Source organism: Alternaria viburni (assembly GCF_023758015.1).
Source record: "Alternaria viburni strain BMP 2772 chromosome Unknown scaffold_12, whole genome shotgun sequence".
NCBI lineage: Eukaryota > Fungi > Ascomycota > Dothideomycetes > Pleosporales > Pleosporaceae > Alternaria > Alternaria viburni.
In genome coordinates, this window is record NW_026055781.1 from 186,554 (window position 1) to 206,669 (window position 20,116).

General features: G+C 53.8%; 8 protein-coding genes across 8 annotated transcripts; 3 read left to right on the top strand and 5 right to left on the bottom strand.

Annotated features, from left to right (window-relative positions):
* Window positions 1-310: 310 nt before the first annotated feature.
* Window positions 311-4,860, top strand: J4E79_006091 (uncharacterized protein; the record flags this gene model as incomplete). The annotated part of the gene is made up of 3 exons (XM_049354965.1): window positions 311-1,366; window positions 1,424-3,693; window positions 3,744-4,860. 3 exons carry the CDS (start codon window positions 311-313, stop codon window positions 4,858-4,860), a joined length of 4,443 nt encoding a protein of 1,480 aa, XP_049210361.1.
* A 938-nt stretch (window positions 4,861-5,798) lies between these two features.
* J4E79_006092 (uncharacterized protein) lies at window positions 5,799-6,876 on the bottom strand (the record flags this gene model as incomplete). The annotated part of the gene is made up of 3 exons (XM_049354966.1): window positions 5,799-6,605; window positions 6,672-6,728; window positions 6,793-6,876. The coding sequence occupies 3 exons, from the start codon at window positions 6,874-6,876 to the stop codon at window positions 5,799-5,801; spliced, it is 948 nt and encodes a 315-aa protein (XP_049210362.1).
* A 236-nt stretch (window positions 6,877-7,112) lies between these two features.
* J4E79_006093 (uncharacterized protein) lies at window positions 7,113-8,046 on the bottom strand (the record flags this gene model as incomplete). Its single annotated transcript, XM_049354967.1, has 2 exons — window positions 7,113-7,921; window positions 7,971-8,046. The coding sequence occupies 2 exons, from the start codon at window positions 8,044-8,046 to the stop codon at window positions 7,113-7,115; spliced, it is 885 nt and encodes a 294-aa protein (XP_049210363.1).
* A 396-nt stretch (window positions 8,047-8,442) lies between these two features.
* J4E79_006094 (uncharacterized protein) lies at window positions 8,443-9,917 on the bottom strand (the record flags this gene model as incomplete). Its single annotated transcript, XM_049354968.1, has 2 exons — window positions 8,443-9,628; window positions 9,811-9,917. 2 exons carry the CDS (start codon window positions 9,915-9,917, stop codon window positions 8,443-8,445), a joined length of 1,293 nt encoding a protein of 430 aa, XP_049210364.1.
* Window positions 9,918-11,593: 1,676 nt separating this feature from the next.
* On the bottom strand, window positions 11,594-13,837 carry GRS1 (Glycine--tRNA ligase 1, mitochondrial; the record flags this gene model as incomplete). The annotated part of the gene is made up of 4 exons (XM_049354969.1): window positions 11,594-11,809; window positions 11,861-12,079; window positions 12,129-13,598; window positions 13,652-13,837. 4 exons carry the CDS (start codon window positions 13,835-13,837, stop codon window positions 11,594-11,596), a joined length of 2,091 nt encoding a protein of 696 aa, XP_049210365.1.
* Window positions 13,838-14,180: 343 nt separating this feature from the next.
* Window positions 14,181-15,551, top strand: J4E79_006096 (uncharacterized protein; the record flags this gene model as incomplete). Its single annotated transcript, XM_049354970.1, has 2 exons — window positions 14,181-15,376; window positions 15,464-15,551. The coding sequence occupies 2 exons, from the start codon at window positions 14,181-14,183 to the stop codon at window positions 15,549-15,551; spliced, it is 1,284 nt and encodes a 427-aa protein (XP_049210366.1).
* A 708-nt stretch (window positions 15,552-16,259) lies between these two features.
* J4E79_006097 (uncharacterized protein) lies at window positions 16,260-17,934 on the bottom strand (the record flags this gene model as incomplete). The annotated part of the gene is made up of 2 exons (XM_049354971.1): window positions 16,260-17,297; window positions 17,467-17,934. The coding sequence occupies 2 exons, from the start codon at window positions 17,932-17,934 to the stop codon at window positions 16,260-16,262; spliced, it is 1,506 nt and encodes a 501-aa protein (XP_049210367.1).
* A 436-nt stretch (window positions 17,935-18,370) lies between these two features.
* J4E79_006098 (uncharacterized protein) lies at window positions 18,371-18,668 on the top strand (the record flags this gene model as incomplete). The annotated part of the gene is made up of 2 exons (XM_049354972.1): window positions 18,371-18,462; window positions 18,515-18,668. 2 exons carry the CDS (start codon window positions 18,371-18,373, stop codon window positions 18,666-18,668), a joined length of 246 nt encoding a protein of 81 aa, XP_049210368.1.
* Between the last annotated feature and the right edge of the window lie 1,448 nt (window positions 18,669-20,116).

Genomic DNA, 20,116 nt, shown 5'->3' on the forward strand with positions numbered 1-20,116 from the left:
ATCTGAGCAATCCGGTGGCGGTGCTGTCAACCATGACTGTATTCGAGGCGCAAGCTTCAGGACAGGCATGTGGGAAGTCTAGTTCGCATCGTGACAAAGGTCGAAACTACACAGCCTGCTCAAGGTGCAAAGATGCGCCGAAATGAGAAGGCTGGCTGCTATCGAAACACGGCTGCGCCGAAAATGGAGGCGGGGGGTTGTTCGAAACGGTCAGTACACCCGGCGTTACGCTGAACTTCTGCATATCCGCTTGGCCTAGGTTGGGTATGCAGGCGAGCTATCTTTCAGCCCCCACTGCGCCGCAGCCCGGATGACATCGGGAGGCGGCCCGCAGAACTTCGAGATCGATTACACATCGACGACGCGGAACGACCGAAGGAGGGATCCGACCTCTTCTCTATTTTTTGTATGCCAGATTGCCAACACTTTACCGGTACGGCGCGAGGACGGATTTGAGGAGTGGCGAAGGTCCTCCCCTCCTGAGATGACGCTCGATGCCCGAATCAACGAACTCCGTTCTGAAGCTGAAAGCCTTGAGGCTATAGCCAAAAATATAGGTAAGGCTTCTCTCCCAGGTGTCGTCATAGCGTGGGAGAGAGCGACCGATTTGGCCGAACAACACTACGGGAATCTTGATCAAAAGACTTTGGAGATACGTGAACGCCTAGCCGCAAGCCTTATGAAGGCTGGAGACTTCCAGAAGGCGATTGTGTGTGGACTGGAGAACGAGCAACGTACGCTCGAGCGCTACAGACGGGACCGGGGTTCTTCTCGCGAAATTAGCGCCCCGGCACGGGCGTCCAAGGAAAACCACCTGGAGGCTCAAAGACAATTAGCGCGGGCGTACTTAGAGAGCAAAGACTACAAGAATGCGATCACAAAGTTCCGGGCAGTTGTCGAAGATAACATCATATCGAAGTCGGCGGAACAAAGATGTATGGACCGGGTGGATCTTGCAGCGGCCATGTACGAACTTGGTACAGACCGCGACATTATGGAAGCAATAAATCTGAACATGACGACCTTGCAAAGAGCGGAGGCGAGTCTGGGAAAAGACCACATTGAATCCGTACATGTAAGATACAACCTAGGCAGAGAGTTGAGCGCTCTGAAGAAGTACGGCGACGCCCTGGAGAAATTCAGCGAGGTGATGGAGATCCTCCATTTGAAAAACTGCCAAGCCAGATCATCGCCCGAATACCAACAGTATCTAGAAGACACAGAGGACGCGGTTCGGACCTGTAAAATCAATATCGACCGACAAAACTTGAAAGCAAGTCGGCGGGCTGACGCGGCAGTGGAAGAGAAAAGACGGAGAGAGGAGGTGCTCAAGGCGCAAGTGGCTGAGCAGAAGCGTCTGCATGAGGTTGCTGCGGCAGCAGAGAAAGAGAGAAAGCGAAGAGAAGAACTCCTAAAGTCACAGATAGCTGAGCAAGAACGTTTACAAGAAGCTGCAGACCGAGAAGAACGGGCCAAGGTAAGACAGCAAGCTGCCGCGGCAGCGGAAGAGAGAAGACGGAGAGAAGTGCTCAAGACACAAATAGATGAGCAGAAACGTTTGAAAGAGTCTGCAGACCAGAAAGAGCAGGCTGACTTGATACGAGCGCGCGAGGAAGAAGAGGCGAGAAGGAAGCAGAAGGAAAAGGACAGACGAGCGCGCAGAGCGAAAGAAGAAGAGAAGAAACAAATAGCTGAACAGAAGCGTCTTAGAGAGGTTGCGGACCAAAAAGAGCAGGCTGACTTGGTACGAGCGCGCGAGGAAGAGGAGACGAAACGAAAGCAAGACGAGAAAGACATACGAGCGCGCAAAGCAAAGGAAGAAGACAAGAAACAGAAAGAGCCAGGTAGGCAAGCAGCGCGAGATGGAGAAACGGTGGCCAAAAGAAAAGCCAAAGACATACATCAAGCCGAGCAAACCCCAATGCAAGAAGCAAGAGAGAAGAGATGGAAAGGGAAGGAGACAGCGAAGCAACCAGCAGCGGAAAGCTCAAGGACAAGAGAAGAAAAAACCTTGGAGAAGCCGGAGGCATCGAAAGCGGAGAAGAAAGATCGCCGTAATGAGGATCAGAAGAAGAATGCAGACCGGAAAAAGATTGGGGAGGAACCGATGAAGCGTCCGGAAGGAGAAAACACAAGACCGAAAAGTCGTGGGCAAGATACGAATAAGCAGCAAGACAAGAAGACTCCAGACAAGAAAGAAACCCGGGAGCCTTCGGGTACAGACAGAGCAACGAGACGGGAGTCCGAAAAGAATTCTGGGCCCAAGGCGCAAGCCAAACCACTGGAGAAGCAGCCTCCAGAACCGAAAAAGGAGCGTAAAGAAAAAGATGAGCACCAGAAGACGGGAAGGAGGAGCCCCAGAATAGACCCAGTCGATACACCAGTGGCGCAAACCCAGGACCCTTTGGGTGCAGACAGAGAAACGAGACAGGAGACTGTAAAAGGTTCAGCCAAACAACAGGAGAAGCAGCCTCCAGAGTCACAGAAAGATCGTCAAAAGAAAGACGAGCACCGGAAGGTCGAAAAGAAGAGCCCCAAGACGGATCCAGCCGAGATACCGGTGGCGCAACATCCACCTCTACCAACACACAAAGCCCAGAGTGAGGTATTGCCGAACGCGATATCCCGCAAAAGCGAAAGTTCGACTCTTCCCAAGTCTACCACTGCTCTGCCAGCGAAGATTGAGGCGGTCTCAACGCCGGTGAGCGGCGCAAAAGCGAGTCCGACACATCAGGTGAAGTTTTCCCCTGCGATAGAGATCATTGTACACAACCAGAGTTCCTCGAGGGAAGACTCTTCACGTTCGAGTGTGAACCCCAGAAAAAGAGAGACTACAGAAGAGCCATCGTCTAAGCAAACACCACCCGAGATTCACCGTGTGTCCAGGAAAAGTATCCCCCCGGCAAACCCAGCGGGTGAGGAGAACATATTGCAACAGTTGGATGCGCTTGCAAAGGCTCTGAAGGGGCTTGAGGCACATAATGAAGAGCTGGGCAACGCTAGTTCTGCTGTTGAGTGGCAAAGTACAACACTTGGAAAGGAAAGGTCCCTTCGAGCAGTGTCACCAGCAGAAGATGCACACCCACAATCGAGCGCGCAGCGCGAGAATTCGGCTAAGGAGCAGCTGCCGGAATGCAGTAATCGATCTCCAGCACCGGGAGTGCACTCTGAGCAAACCACAGGTCAATCTAGCAGGATAAACAACGAACCTGCGACAGATCAAATAGTTCGCACCTCAATGTCGTGGCTAGGGAAGCAGACCAAACAGATGGTAGACCTGCTGGTTCCAACAGCTTCGCCGCGTGTTCCAATCACGCCCAGAACGATCTCTGAGTCCTTCGTGTCGAGAAAAGAGCCAGAGCAAGGAAGCAGTACTCGTGACGCTGAGATATGGTTCGACACACAATCTCAGCCTCATGTACGATCTGAATCTGTTCCAATCATCCACCAAGAGACGTCCAAGGCCGATGCAAGGGACAGCTTCGTGCCCGGTGGGTGGCATCAAGACTTTGATGATCCAGGCCCTCTCCATGGATTGAGAAAGATCCGTTCCAACGACCAACCAGGCCAAAATGGCTTGCGGGTAGTGCAGACAGAAGACGTAAGACACAGGCGCGCCTCATCCGTAAACACATTGAGGAGAAGTATTTCCGAAATGAGTAGTGCGCCAATCCAGAACTGGAGCGCCCAAGAGTGAGTCCCCAGGTACCCTAAACATCAAACGTCTCGTTAACGATGCATAGTGAAGTCATAGCCGATGGTTGGTTCGAAGACCTACGTGACCATGCCCATGTACTGCTGGACAGGTATAAGGGCGACTCTTATAAGGCGAAGAAGACAGAACGACGCGTAAAGATCGCTGTACTCGACAGTGGCGTGGCTAAGAGCGCCACCCAGGGCCGAGTTCCGCATCTGATGAAGAGTCCACGAGTGAAATTAGGAAAGCAGCTAGATCCGTCTCTGCCCTGGAACTGTGACAGCAAAGGCCATGGTACCCATGCTGTCGGTGTGATCCTCACTGTCTGCCCGTACGCAGACGTGTATGTATACAGGGTCTGCGAAGGCACCGAAGCAATCGACAGGAAGTACGTAGCGGAGGCCATCAATGACGCTGTCGAGAAGAAGAAGGTCGACATCATCAGTATGAGTCTAGGCTGGAACGAGGACAGTGATTACGAACTTCGAGCGGCGATTAGACGTGCTAGAGCTAGCAATGTTCTACTCTTCGCGGCGAGCTCGAACGAAGGCATCCGAACGAAAGCCGGCATGTCGTATCCAGCTCGAGCTTTGGAAGTTATCGCGGTCGATGCAGCAGATGTTCATGGTAACCCGTCCAAGTTCAACCCTCCACAACTCAGCCACAAAGCCAGATTTACTGCCCTGGGCGAAGCAGTAAGGTCTGCGTACCCTACACACCTTCCTTCTGAGGATCCACATGAGGGGTGGAAGAGAATGGTAGGAACATCCTGTGCCACTCCTATCGCCGCCGGCATTGCGGGACTAGTACTAGAATTTGCCCGTCAACGACCGCTTTGCTTCGAGCCTGCCATCGAAACCTACCTAAAGTCCGTAGAGGGTATGAGACTGATCTTGACGAAATGCCTATCGCTCAAGTATGCAGACAGTTCGCCCTTCAACCATCTCGACCCAACGATATTATTCCATTGTACCGAAAGATACGATGACGGTGGTAGCTTTTCCGAATCTATGTGTCCGCGACACAACGCAGCATACAACATCGTGTCGAGGCTTCGCGAAGAGTTCTCGCAGGATATAGGCGACCAGATGCTGACGGCATTGCAGATGGAATTGCAAAAAGAATGGGCTATACGCGTTCAGAGTAGATCAGAAGAGAATTGATGTTCGTGGTTTTGATGATCAGTAGAAAACCTGGGAGGGGTCCTACGCGTTCAGGACGCGCTAGTGCACGTCCTGGTGGCCATGGCATGCGTCATGATGTAGGGAAGGTCCTTGTACTGCTACCGCGTCTAATTCATACTCAAACTGAGGAATCCTGTTCAATGCATCCCCTCAAAACATTCGCTTCCTACAAATCTTCATCTGCACTGATGGGATATGTAGATAACACCGGCGCTGTTGCGACCCAATATCATGATGCACGATGCGGAACTGAGTCAGGCACCCGCCGTCGCAGCTACCTACGTGGCACCTCAGAACTGCTCGAGCCAAGATTCCCACTTACAAACACCACAAGCACCGCTGCGTAGCTGACGTAGAATTAGCTGTCGAAAATGGAATATAGACCTTTATACTTACGCGGCCGCAGGTAAGAAGGAAATCCCCTTGATACCTCTATGTTCATTCCGATAAGCTACAGCAACCCCGGTAGATATTAGTAATACCGCATCGCAGGCTCGCGCCGACAAGATGCGTACCTTAATCAGTGAGTTAGATCAAGCAGAGAATCGCCGGCTTGACCAGATAGAGCGAAGAGGCATATCTGCTGCGGATGATGTACAGAAGCAACGGTATAAGCTTGAACGGACAAAGCTTTTGGACGAACTTCGGAGCTTGACACACGCGCAGGGGCCTTAAATGGTACATAAAAGCCTTGAAAGACTCGCAGCCCTGAATTTTGCGCATGACATGATAGAAACACCACCTTCTAGATCTCAACACAACTTCTCATTCACACCAACCTAGGCAAAAACTGAACACCCTAGAGTCTACGTTAACGTTAACGTTGAGTCACCTACTTTGCAAGCTTTTGTCTTAATGTAGTCTGTAGACCTGTTCAGCTTCTTTCTTGTATGAGTGCAACGTGAATTCAAGTGTCTTCACCGCCGTCCATTCAACATCCTCCCCTCCTCATCCCCCTCCTCCAGATCACTCAGTTCAAACTCCTCCGCATTCCTCAAACTCTCCTCATCCCCCTTAACCTTCCCCCAGCCCTTCTCATCCGCCGGATTAGGAAACGGCTCCGCACACCCCCGATTCCTCAGAGCAGGATAATACCTCCTATACGTATAATGCGCCACAGCCATACCCAACACCGACCCCACACTAACATCATAAACATCGTGTCTATAGTCTTCACAACGCGAAATCGCAATAAGCGCTGCGCCAAGCAGGGGTGCGAGGGCGAGGAGGACGCGGGCGAGGTCGGCGCGTGGGCGGTAGACGTGGCATTGGCCTGCGATGAAGAGGGCGAGGTAGCCGAGTCCGCTGAAGGAGAAACTACTATGTCCGCTTGGGAAACTGCGCCACCCGTCGTGTAAAACGTGATGATTCGTTTCGGTGCAGACGTCAAAGGTGACGAGTTGGTGTGCGGGCGTGCCAGGAGCGGGTTTGCATCGAGCGATGAGATCGGGACGAGGACGGCCAACAGCGTTTTTAATCACGTCGGTGATGAACATGGTGAGGATCATGCTGATGAACCAGCCGAGGATTGTAACGTGCGCTTTGTGCGTTCCAGGGCGCAGGACAAGGGCCCAGGCGATGAGGACGCCGAGGGGCACGGCGCCGGCGTAGATGAAGAGCCAGGAGACGGGGACGCGTTCGTGTTCTGCGTGGGGGTAGTTGATGGCGAGGTTGTCGAGGAAGAACATGCGGTGGAAGGGCTCGGCGAGGAATTGTATCTGTGTCTAGTCTGTCAGTCTTGCTTTCTTGTTGAAACCGAGAGGGGTCATTCTAGTATTGTGATTACGCACCAGTATGTACCCGCATACTAAAATGGCAATGCCAACATAATCCGAGGCATACGAGCGCTGCAGATGTGTGTTAGCTATCTCTATCCATGCGTAAACCACGCCTCATTGTGAATTCGCTCACCTGCCAGAAGCGCGCCGCCGCGCCTAGGAAACCAGGCGAGTTCAACAGCTCATTGGAATTGAGCCTGTGTGTTGGAGCAGGCATGGTCGCGTGGTCAGCACGCGCGCATGGTAGTCGAGGTGTAGCAAGCGTCTTCGGAGGTGTGTCTTCAACTCCGCAAATGCAGGGAGAAACGCGCTAGTGGGGGCGGCTTGCGTCACTCAGGGTACACGCCTAACGTAAAACACCATGCACCGTCCCTAGACTATATCCATCTCGAATTCCACAATGACTATGCAAGACACAAACCATCCCATCTCAATACTTTCCTGCTAACAACATCAATACGTAGAAGCCAACATACCCAACCTCCCTCCATCAACCACAACCACACTCCCATTCAAATACCCCCCAGCCCTTCCCGCCATCCACAACACCGCGCCCGCAATATCCTCCTCCTTGCCCGTCCTGCCCTCCGGTACAACACTCCTATCCACCTCCCCATTGGGTCCCTTCTCCAACGACCCAATAATGCCCATCGCGAGCTCTGACGGGAAAATGCCCGGCGCAAGTACATTACAACGGATACCGTAAGGCACAAACGCCGTAGCCAGCATCTTGGTCATATGCGTAACAGCCGCTTTACTGCTATTGTAAGCGAACGACGCGCCGGGTAAACGCGAGAAACCGCCGATACTCGATGTTGTTATAATTTGAGAACGGACATCAGCGTGCGCGGTTTTCCTGCTGTTTCCCGCGTCGAGGAGCGTGAGGAAGGACAGCGCCGTATAATATACCGCCGTGTTGTTCACCGCATACGTGTTGGTAAAGTCGGCCATGGGCGTCTCGAGCGCGTGTGCTGCGTACTCTGCGACTGACGGCGCGGCGCATCCTGGTGCTGCTTTGAGCGGCTTAGGGCCCATGATGCCTGCGTTGCAGATTAGGAGGTTGATGTAGCCTGTTTCGGTCTCGACGTGCTTTGCGATTGAGAGAAGAGATTCGCGTGACGTGACGTCGCCGGGTAGCGGGATGACGGTTTCTGGGCTGATGCTTTTGGCGGCCGCGTGGAGGACCTCTGGACGGCGGCCTACGATGTAGATGCGGTGGGCGCCGTTGGCTACTAGGGCTTTGGCCATCATCAACCCGATGCCTGGCGTTGTTAGAGGAGTGCTGTTGGGTCTGGTATGTGGGTGGGCTACCAGTTCCGCCTCCTGTGATGACGGCTACCATGCCGTTGACGTTGAAGAGCTCGTTGACTGAGAGGTTTGTAGACATCTTTGGACGTTTAAGAGTAGAAAGCTTTGCAAACGCGAACTTACAGCGTCGTTACTTTAATATATGTCATTGCTACGGCTCCACCTTCCGAACATGATGATTTCTGTACGACCAGCGTGCTTGCCGTGCTCGACGGGAATGATGGGTGGTGACTTCCCTTTCCATCTTCCTTGGCAGGTCATCGATGCAAACTCAAAAACTCAAGGACGAGTTCTGTAAAGTGAAAGCCCATTGTGTCGGTGAGGTACGGGCAAGCGCGGTATCAGTCGATGTGCATTATAGCGGAGACGTTTTCTACAAAGCAGTCGTGCCTCATAATACCGACATCCAATCCACATTACTACCTTCCCCAAATATGCGAGTATCAACAAACACATCAGCCGATCACTCCCGAGGTCACTTCTCCGCGTGCCAGCTTTTCCTAGCGGTAACCCACTTGAAGCTTGCACACCACCCCTCCACCTCGCCCCGTTCCGACCGCTCAACATAATCATAAATCTCTTTTTGCGCGACCAATATATCAGCTCTCAACTCCTCCGCTGTCCAAACCCTCGTCTTACTCCCCCAGTGCGTCAACAGTCTCAAGCAAACCGGCTCAAACATCTCCATACCAAGCACAAACATCATCTTGCCAAGCGATCGCTGCGCTTCGTCCTTTGGCCATTGCCCGACTGGCACGTTGACTTGGGTCGTCTGGACGTCTTCGAAGCCTGCTTCTTCGAGATAGGTGTGGTGCATGTAGAAAAGGCCGAGTGGACGGCCAGATTTGAATGATGCTTCCATGAACGCCACGTAGAGTTTCCGTAGGGTAGGCATGGGTATGTTTGCTGCTGTGATCTCCCCTGGGCCCATGGGCACTTGGCCTAGATCCCAATCTGCGAGTTCGATACATCCACCGGGTGAGAGGCTCTTGTAAATCTCGGTATATACGTCTTCCCAGTGCGTAAAAGAGCCCTTCATGTTTCGTAAATGTATGAGCTCAAAGGAGTCGCTAAAGTGCCAGCCAGGTTCAGGCTGGGGGGTAAGTGTTGAGAGATCAATAGTCAAATGCTCCTCGGGCGTAGGCTCCCTTCCTTGCTGACTGAGATCGACCGTTGACTTGGGCTTCCTCAGCGCGTCGATGGGAGTCCGATTAGCCAACTCATTGGCTAGATCTAGAGTAGCGAGCTGGTTGATCAGCTGGTCGACATCCATCTCTTTTCCCCAGACGTCAAGGTCGTCCAGCTCCCATGTCACCCTGGCATCGCCCAACGTGGCTTCGGTGGTGTCTATATCCCATTCCGTCATGTCAATTCCGACAACCTCTGCGTGCGGGTATTGACGCGCCATGGCAACAGCCCAGTGACCTGGTCCAGTGCCCAGGTCGAGTATTCTTCGGGTAGTAGGGAGTAACTTCGCAGTGGTAAGCTTGCCATGAAGTGCTCGGACGAAAATTTCATGCTGCAGAGACAAACGATCCTGCTCTACAAAGTCGTTATGCTGCTTGTATACGCATGGTAGGTAGTACGTTTCATTGCCGTACGTTCGTCCATTTTCATGATAATATTCTAGATCGTCGGAAGCTAATGTGCGAACAGAGCGACTGTCGAGATAGGCGTCAGCTTTGTACGCCGTGCGATGGTATTTGGTGGCTGATCACCCGTAAGGCTACAGCAATCGTTGTTGATCCTTGGAGACTGCCGAGTGGATCTACCCAGGTGCCCCAACGACCACGTCACAACGCAGAGTGGCAAATAACTGCAAGAATAGAAGACAGCAACGTACTTAGACTCGATCGACGAGATACTCTCCGAGTCAGCCCGTCGGCGTTTGAGTGGAGCGCCTGTGAGAGGGGCAACCACGTCGCCGGGTGGTGGCTGTCCCTCGTCCATGGTCTCGGAAAGCCGATGCAAAAGATCTAACAGTTCTCGTTAAACAGATAAGACAAGAATGACAGGTAGACGGAAGAAGTAGAAATCATTCGTCTCTTGGGTATGTGCTGCATCTGTAGTACCCTAGCAAACGGGTGCTAAAAGCTGAGGTTCTGCATGCTAAGCGATGGTCGCTTGATGCTGGGGGCGCGTGGGTACTGCGTATACGGTCTACATGTGCTGGACCGTAAACGGAAACGGGCGACTTACGGCGAGAAGATCTGCAGGCGGTAGAGGAAATCGCGCTATGTGGGTGACTGACGCGATAGTTGATGGTACGCGGGCGACCGACGTAGACGTGTTGCAGCACGTTAGTAAGAGGTGGTCAGGACCGCCAATGCCTCTGTTTGCTAAGAATTAGGCCTCGACCGATGCTCATCAGACTCTGAACAGCCACAAAAACGGTACGCAGGCTCAGCTGCCCGCTGACTTCTAATCATGTTGGCTCTGACACGGACGAATTACCAACCCAGCTTTAGACAGCAGGCTATCTATGTTCGACCTTCGGGCGGAATGATTGACGAAAGGATGCGCTGATACTGAGTCAACCCGTTGGCGACATGAATGCGTCCATCGCTATGTTACAACGCAATCTCCGGTTCGTGCTACGTGTTCGCAGGTGTTAGCGCGTAGGAACCCAGACCCTGCTGCCGGCTTGCAGCATGTCACAAAAGGTCGTAGCACAAGTCCAGAACCAAACTGAAGCAGCCTCTTGCTGATACTACCGCGGAGAGCAGAGTCCTAGACGTCTCAGCTGGGCTCTAGGCACAGACTTTTGGCGCCGGGCTTTTTGACGGTGCGGCCATGCTACCGGCGCCAGCGGAGCGGATCCAGTAGATCGTCAACCGGACTGCCGGGAGTGAATGCACCGTCTTGTAGCTTTTTGCACAATGTGTAGGGCACATTTGCTTCGAGGCCTTTTGCTTTGCTTCATCCCAGACCATCCTCCTCGGAGACTTTTCACACCTAGCACGCAGAGGAGTAAGCTCGACGCGGACGAGTCATTGCTCGTCACGTTTGATCCTAGTAGATGCAGCGGGTGCCGCCCGATGTGTGTACGAACCAGAGAATCGACGGGTTGGCGACCAGGGATGCCGGGGTAGCAAGCTGTTGGTGCTGGTAGGAGTAATCTATCTTTTGTCTCCATCAAAAACCATACATAGCAAGTGATAGACAGCAATGACCGACCAGCCTATCGAGGAGCTTTCCAGCTGTGAAGTCGGTCGGGCGATCCTGCAGTATACGGGAAAGGTGCCGGACAACCCGGATCCCGGGAGGTGCAATCAGAGTGAGGCTGATATGCAGGCCCCCTACTCTTTCTGATGCGCATCCGTGCCGCGTCCATATGTCCGAGGGGGGTTTTACATAGCGGGTCAGAGTAAGCAGGAGAGTTGTCTGTAGAGAAAAAGGTGAGACTGAAAGGTGGCGCGAAGTGCGGTGTGCTAAAGTATTGAACGCACAGTTGCGGCGCGGGCGAATTACACCTCACGGTGTGGTACACGGAAGGAGCGAGTGACAACATTGGCAAGCGGAATACGCTGGGTTTTTCCGATTCAATATCAAAGTGACATCAATTCTAATACACAGGTTACGTTTCTCATTAGGACGCAGTTTTTCTGTAGATATGCTCTATACAATCAGTCGACCTCTTGGCCCTCAAACTTGGGTAACCGTGCGGCAACATCTGACCAGGTCTCTTCACCCCTCACGATGTTCGCAACGGCCTGAGCAATCTCCTCGAGGCTTGCGCGCACTTGGCCAGTAGTGTCTCGGTCTCTGAGTGTGAATGTGTTGTCCTTGATGGACTGGAAATCGACGGTGATGCCGAGAGGTGTACCAAGCTCATCGTTACGCTGGGATGTGTTAGACTCTGATTGAGAATACAGTGTAAACGGAGTACTTACGGCATAGCGCTTGCCGATTGAGGCACCGGAAGCGTCGACACGGTTGGAGACACCAATCTTCCGCAGTTTGTCCTTCAGTTTCCGTACAAACGGATCGAAGTCTGGGTTTGAGCTGAGCGGCACGATAAGCACCTTAGTCGGGGCGACGGCCGGAGGGAAGGACAGGACAGCCTTGGCTTCGTCGTCCTCACGGGTCCAGTAAACGTGTTCACATAGAGCCTGGATCAGTCAGCAAGGTATGCATAGCCCTCAACGCCCCGGTACTTACGTAGAATATGCGGCCAATACCAAATGACGGCTCGATGACGTTTGGTGTGTATTCCCGTGTGTGTTCTACTCGGGTCTGCTTCGATATGGTGATGAGCTCCTTTGGTACCTCGACCTTGCCATCACCAACTTCAGGAACGTCAATGACGATCTTACCCTCCTTCTCTAGGTCTAGTGAAAGCTTCTCACGGAGATCTTGCGACAGTGCTTCGATGGCCGCTTCGACAGTCTTACCATCCTTCTTGAAGGTGGGACCGAACTTCTTCTTGTCAAGTTGGCATTGCCACTCTTCAACCTTCTTCGGCTCCTTTAGTGTTTCACGGACAATAAGAGGTGCACCGGTCTTCTTCATGTGGACTGAGAGATCGTATGCGCTACGGTCAGCACAACCGACACACTCGATCCAGCCGTATGATGTGAGCAGCTCAGCGTCCCAGCAGTCGGCGGCGTAGTGGGCCATTTCATTGGCCATGTGCTGCCTAAAGCGAATCTTCTTTGGGTCGACGCCGAGCTTGAGCAGGAACAGCTGGATACGGGCCAAGAAGTAACCCAGTGTCTCGTTGTCGACCAGACCCGTCTCGACAGCCTTGCCAATCTTGGTGGTCTCAACAGTGGTCTTGCCTGAAAGCTGTACGTCCCGGTTGAGCAGCTCAAGCTCAACGTCCTTGACTTCCTCGAAACGTGGGTGTTTCTTGCCGCCCTCTGGGTCGACAAAGTGCTCGATCTCAGCCATTAGGAATTCTCGCACACGTAGCAGACCCTGTCGCGGGGAAATTTCGTTGCGGAACGACTTGCCGATGGAGGCGGAGGCGAAGGGCATTTGCTGGTTGTTGTGGTCTAGCAACTTCTGGAAGTTGACGAACTGACCCTGTGCGGTCTCGGGACGTAGGTATGCGGGCAGATTGGACGAGGGGCCGATGGAGGTCTGAAACATGAGGTTGAATGCGACGGGTGGTAGGAGTTCGCCGTTGGTAGCGGGGTTCTTGATGTCGTACTTCTTCATGAGGAGACCGAGCTCTTCGCCATTGTAGTTGTCAATCTTGGCCAGCACCTCCTCGATCTCCTTGACCATGGAGTCCTCAAGCTTGACGGCCGAGATGTTCTTGACCTTCTTCTTTTTCTTCTTGGGGTCCTCCTCCTCGGCCTCGACCTTCTGGCCGCGTGCCTCCTTGTCGCCCTTCAGCCTGGCCTCGAGAACCTCTTCGACCAAGTGATCGGCTCGGAAGATCTCGCCCGTCTTGGGGTCTTTGCACATCCAGTCGGCGAACTTGTCCACGTGCCCGGAGGTCTTGAGGACCTCGTGTGTGGTGAGGATGGTGGGCTCGACCTTGAGCATGTCCTCCTCGAGGACGAAGTGCTCGCGCCATATGTCGACGATGTTGTCGGTGAGGGCAGAGCCGGGCGGGCCGTAATCGTAGAGGCCGGCGACACCACCGTAGATGTCGAACGAGGGCGCGTAGAAGTATTTGTGCTACAATGGCTGCTGTTAGCACAATTGGACAGTGTTTGGGCCGTCGCACTCACCTTCATGAGCTGCTCGAAGGCAGCGCGCTCGAAGGGCTTGCCCTTGTGGGTCGTGGTATCGCTCGGCATGGCGACGTTCTTCCGCTGGGGCAGGGTGACCTTGTATCGCAAGAGGGGTGGTGTGGACGAGAAGTGCTTGGTGGGATGAGTCGGCGGAGGTGGGGCACGATATTGGACGGGCCTCATACGTAGAGGCAGACGCGCAGCAAGTTGGGGGACGCGCACTGGAATTAGGCGGCGCATATACTACGGCTCTTCTCTTGCATGCCACAAGAGAACACTAATGAGCGACGCGGTCTAATGTACAAAAGGGCTACAAACTTCGGGCACGGAAATCAAGAAAAGCGATGCTTCGAATCTCGACACGCCTGAGGCTCTGCTAATGTGTGGCGCGCCAAGATTGCGGAAAAGCACAGGCCGCGGCTCCACCGAAAAGTTGAGCAGCACCGTCTTGCGGACTCCACGGCCAGTGCGACACACACCAGACCACACACTCCCATACGGACCAGTAACGTGACTCCGCTCCAACATGGCCTTCTCCAAGAGCCCCAATGTCGCCTCTGGGATCAAGCCCAAGAACAAACTGCGCAGACAGGCGGCGCATCTCTCCATCAAGAAGGCGCGCGAATCAGAAAAACGAGACGCAAGACTCCGTCGCAAGCGCGAGGAAGAGAAGAACCCTGCGCTACGAGAGGAGCGCTTAGCACAAAACAAGCCTGCGACCATCGACGGCAAGCGAGTATGGGATGAACCAGTCGGCGACGAAGAAGATGCGCTGGGTTGGGCCATTGATGTGGAGAGACTGGCAAAGAGGAGAAAGGTGGAGCAAGAGGAAGCGGCACAACAGGACGGCGACGACGGTGAGGACGAGGGCATACTAGCAAAACTGAAGAAGCGCGACCAAAAAGCAGGCGGAGCCAACTCGGACGACAGCCAGGACGACGAAGCAGACAGCATGCTCGACGACTCCGAATCCGAACCCTCTCTCGACTCCAACGATTCCGACCTAGACTCCGACGCCGCCTCCTCCAAACCCGGGAAACGCGCCTCCAGTCCCAGCGCCACATCCACAGCAACAAATCTCGAACTCTCGCCCGAATTCCTCAAGCAAAAGTTCCCCTCGATATTCAACCCGCGCACCGACGACCCCCAGATCCTCATTACAACCAGCATCAACTCGACGCTGCACAAAGAAGCCGAAATCCTCACCTCCCTCTTCCCCAACAGCACCTACATAAGACGGACCCAGCACGTCCACGCACACAAATACAGTGTCAAAGAAATCGCCGGTTTCGCCAGCGCACGCGGCTACACAGCCCTCGTCATCCTCATGCAAGCCGAGCATGAGAAGAAGCCCGACGGCCTCGACATTGTCACCCTGCCCGACGGACCTCATTTCCACTTCTCCCTCACAAACTGGGTCGAGGGAAAGAAGCTGCCCCGCCACGCAAACGACACAGGACACTACCCCGAGCTCATCCTGAACCAATTTAAAACTCCCCTCGGTATCCTCACAGCCCACCTCTTCCAGAATATGTTCCCTGCGAAACCAGAGTTGGAAGGGCGCCAGGTCCTCACGCTGCACAATCAGCGCGATTACATCTTCGTGAGGAGACATCGCTATGTGTTTAGGGATAAGCGAGAGACTGAGAAGCCTATTGTGGGGTCGGATGGCAAGCCGCTTCCGGGCGTGGAGGATGTTAAAGTGGGTATGCAGGAGATTGGGTAAGTTTCGCTATATCTTTGGACTATTCTCAGGACTAGACTGCTAACGTGAATGAACAGACCGAGAATGACGCTCAAACTCCGCAGGATAGATCGCGGTATCCAATTCAAGAGTGGCCAGGAATGGCAGTGGAAGGGCCGTATGGAGAAGCAGAGGACGAGGTTCAATATGTAGATGTCCCAGACTGGAGAACTCGTCTGCAACAATTTTCTTGCTTTGTTGCAAGCAAATATTATACTCTTTTGCACGATTCGTTGGTGATATCTATGCCAGCCCCGTGCTGGGATTCGACCAGGACACTCAATATATGTCACGCGCATTTCTGTACAAGTGGTCGATGAATGCAAGAATAACATTGGCCATACGATCTAGTACGGTCCGCACTTGCTACACACTAACCCGGGTATCGTACAATGCTATCCTACGCCAACCCGTCCGAGTCCCTTTTTAAACCACCCCAAGACGAGGATAACTACTCTCAACCATGTGATTCGCCCTCATCGTTCAAGCACTATGTGGCACGCCCATGTTGCCGCCACCCCGATAGCCAGTCCAAGAATGACCTCCGCGACCGCGATGATTAGAGGGACCAGATGAGTGACTGTTGTGCGATCGGCCACGACGATGCCGTCTCAAAACAGGGTTTTCGGGATAGTAATATCCCTCATGCCAATGGCCACTGGGTAAGCGATTGTGTGGCTGACGAACAAGGCTCAGCCTTAGAAAGGCATTTTCGGGATACTATCTTCCTTTGTCAAAATGGCCACCGGCACCATGCGAATTGTTGCCTGGCAAAAACTCGCTGTATGACAAGTCACCACGGCCTGGGCTCAGAAGGGGAGATTTGGGAGACTCTCCTTCATTCCGCAAATGGCCACTATCCTACTTGTTGCCGTAGCCGCCGTATCCGCCCGGGGTCATCATGCCTGTGGGTCCAGGAGTATTCGACGCCAGACCAGCTGGGTGGTTTGTGGGTGTGCTTGGGCCGTCGACACCGTGTCTTGCGTTTCCGGGATAGAAGGTGTTGTTGACACCCTGCTGGAAGCCTGTCAAGCCTTGCGAAGCCCCCTGTGCGGCAATGACAGCTTGTTGCGCTGTTGCGCTGGCTGGTGGTCCGACACCAGTGAGACCCCACATGTGGCCGCTCATCTCGTCGGGAATGGTTCCGTCGAAGATCTTCTTTTTCATGTCCCAGAAAACGACTCCTGTCAGCCATGCGTCGGATCCTGCTGTGTGTGAGTTGCCCACACGCTGGCAACCGAGCTCATCGGCGAGATCTTGAAGGCCGGACTTTGTGCCTAGATTGTTGAGTATATTGGTTGCAGTCGATCCGATAACACCGCGCCGAACAAGGTTGTTCGCATGTCGCCAAAGGTACTTGACATCGAGTAACTTGGGGAAGAAGACATTGACGAGCTTGCGGTACGTATCCTCATCCTCGGGTAGCGATTGTGAGGTGAGCATCTTGAGCATGTATGCGAAGTCGTAACCACTATGAAACGATATCCAGTTGACATCTTCCGACAGAGTCATGCCCGATGTGGTGAGTAATGAACCGAACTCGACAGGGTCGATGCCTAGCTCCTTGTGCTTTTCGAAATCGGCGCCAGACTTCTTAAGCATCTGTATTGACTCCTCGTTGTACATGTCATCTTCAAGGGAGAACTGGAAGTTGAAGGACCATGTGCATGGGCAGACGACGATGTTGTTTGCATGTCGCTGCAACGATTTTGGCTTGTAGTTTAGGTCTGTAATGTCGAGATGCGACGGCGGGATGTCGCCTTGTACGTTGAAGAGGGTGACGCCGAGTTGGATGATCTTGAGCAAGTCGACGTTGCAGCGCACGGTCTGGTAGTGATATGAGGCTTTCGAGTTGAAGTCTCCGATAGGCCGCGCGACAACACCGGGGAACTCGGTGTCCTATTCAAAGAGTGAGCAGGAAGTCCATGAAGAGGGGGGAGAGGTAGAATGGAAACTACCCCATCAAAAGAAGACGTTGCGCCACCGTTGACGGCTGACTTTACACGCATCAGACAAGGCTCCCAAGCAAGAGCTGTCCGACCGGCTGGTAGGAAAATGGCATACTGACCATGCTGATGTAGGGGTACTGGTCGATGAGCGAGCGCAGCATGTCCATCTCCTGGTGCAGATTTGACCGCCAGACCTCTCGTATCCGCTGTCCTGCAATGCCTTTAGCGCCGTCCTGACCACGAGCAGCATTCTCTTGTATTTGCGCGCCGTGGGCAAATCTCATACGCGCTTCATGCCCGTCGAGTCCTGTGCCTCCGCCTGCCCCGCCAATTGCTGCTGCTGCCCCAAGTCCGGCTCCGCCCAGTCCACCACCCAGCGGTGCATTTGATTGGAAGCCGCCCTGGTGCTGGCCGAAGAGGTTCAGATTGTGTGCCTGGTTGCCGCCGCCGAAGCCTCCATGTTGCATGTTCTGCTGCTGGTGTTGCTGGTGCAGCGGTTGTTGCTGCTGCTGTGGTATTGGACCCGAGAGATGCGCGAAGGGATTCGAGAGGTTGTGACCGGGGAAGCGGCCCCCGTGAGGCGGCATTGTGAAGCTGCTGTAGTGGTTGCGACGATTCGCGTGTGCGTGGGTGAGGTGGATCCCGTGGATGTTCGTGCAGGTGACGGAATGATGGATCTTCTTGGATGCCTAGATGGAGCTCGCGAGAGTCGGGGGTATCCTCGGGCTGTACGAACGCGTCCGGGGTGGTGATAGCGATGGGGTGCGGGCGATGTGTGAATGGTGTGGGGAGAGCAACCGCAGTTGACGACGTGCGGAGGCCGTGCGTATGATCGCTCGCCGCCAAGACATGTCGAGATGCGACTGACGATAGTCCAGGAACCACCGACGCCAGCTTCCACAACCGCCTTGCCTCACACCAGCTGCTCCCGAGGCTCATAGAGTACGTAAGCAAGCAACGCGCGCTCAATTGATACAGTCTTCTCTGCGCGCAACAATTGCTGACTATGCCAGCTCCATCACCATGGCACCACGCCCCTCCATCACCGGCTTCGACCCCAAGAAGTTCGCCGCTGCCTCTGCGAACGGTACCAAGGGCGACCCATGGGCACGATAGTACGCTTTATACCACGGACATGTCCCATCCCACACATACTTACCTTCCCAGTGAGCAATGGCGATACACCGGACCCTTCACCCGCTTCAACCGCTTCAAGGGCTCCTTCCCCGGCCTCGGCATAGCCACCGTTGCATTCGCTGGATACCTCGTTGCCGAGCAACTTTTCTTCGAGGATAAGGGCCACCACGAGGAGGGACACTAAGAGGTGGTGTTGAAAGGAAGCGCATACAGACAAGGGCGTACCGGTTGCTTCAGGCTTCGTTACTGCGGGATTGTACATATGGAATACCACACAGAACGAACAAACAAAACTTTCATCATCTCCGGTTACCTTGTTGAGCTGCTGGATCGCTGATGGATGGCGTTAGATGACAGTGAAGTCTGGCTCATCAACATGTCCAGCTGCCTTGGAAGTCTTCGCAAGAGATATCACAACAAGACACGGATAATGATACGGACTAAACTGACCTCATCAGCTCGTCTATGTTCCGCAGTTGTGGTGAAGCCCACGAAGCGTACTCCCACTCGGCCAATTTACAGGACTAGGACAACGCCCTAACAATCGCAGGATGGACGCTGAGTTATCATATGAACATCTTCTCCCAAGGCTATCGATCGCGCGATTCGTAACCGCAAGTACGCGAGAGCTTGCCGAATTCTGGAAGCATCGTGGAAGCAAAACGCTGCAGATATCCTGGACGTTACGCGAAGAATCATATACACGAAAACCGCCATATTTTCCAATCTTGTGGTCTCGGTAGTAACCGCGTTATTTTGATGTCACTCCTCAATCGGCGATCGATGTGTACGACTAGTCCTCTCCCTTTTTCTATCGCAGCAGGGGAGTTGTCTTCGAAACGGAGCTCACGACTTACCCTTATCAAAGAATGTGGTATATAGTGCGCATTGATACACTCATGACATATCACCTATAGCCCGAAGTTTCCCCAACGAGCACGTCAGCCTTACTTTCCACCCTGCGCTCACATTCGGTCTTAGTATCCGAAGATCACCACTCTGGGTTCGAAGGACCATCAGTGCGAAGAAACCACGGCCTCACTCGCTTGCCCACAGCAAGGCGATCACGAGCGCCAGCAGCAAGCGAGCCATCGTCTCCCCGGCCTGTTCGTCCCAACAAGAAGACGGTCGTCAGCTCGTCCTCCACTTCCCGGCTGCCCCTCAGGTTCCCTGCGTGGGTAAGCAACAACGACATACGAGGTACGCACACCGAAGACGTAAGTATACCCAACTGGAACCTGCCGCATCCCCGCCAGTGTCTCAGACGGCCAGACTCACCACTCGGCGCCTCGTCATACATCTAGAACTTGCATCTCAAAACCATATCGAACTCGTAAGCCCTCAGCGCTCTGATCTCAAACTCACCACACACTCGGGACACGGGAGATATGTTCACGACAGGGGAGGGGTAGGGCAGGTAGGGGGAGGCGAGGGTTCGTGTCAACGTCGAGAAAACGGAGCGAAAGCGATCATCCAGTCGGTGTAATACCACGGCTTCTCTTCGGTGCACGCGGACTCGCGCAACGGCGCGCACGTTTTTGTACATGCGTGCTGTCACTTCTGTCACTTTTTCGGCCTTGGGGAACGGCTTCATCTAGCCGTGTGTTCGATTGGGGTAATGTTTAGGTCGTA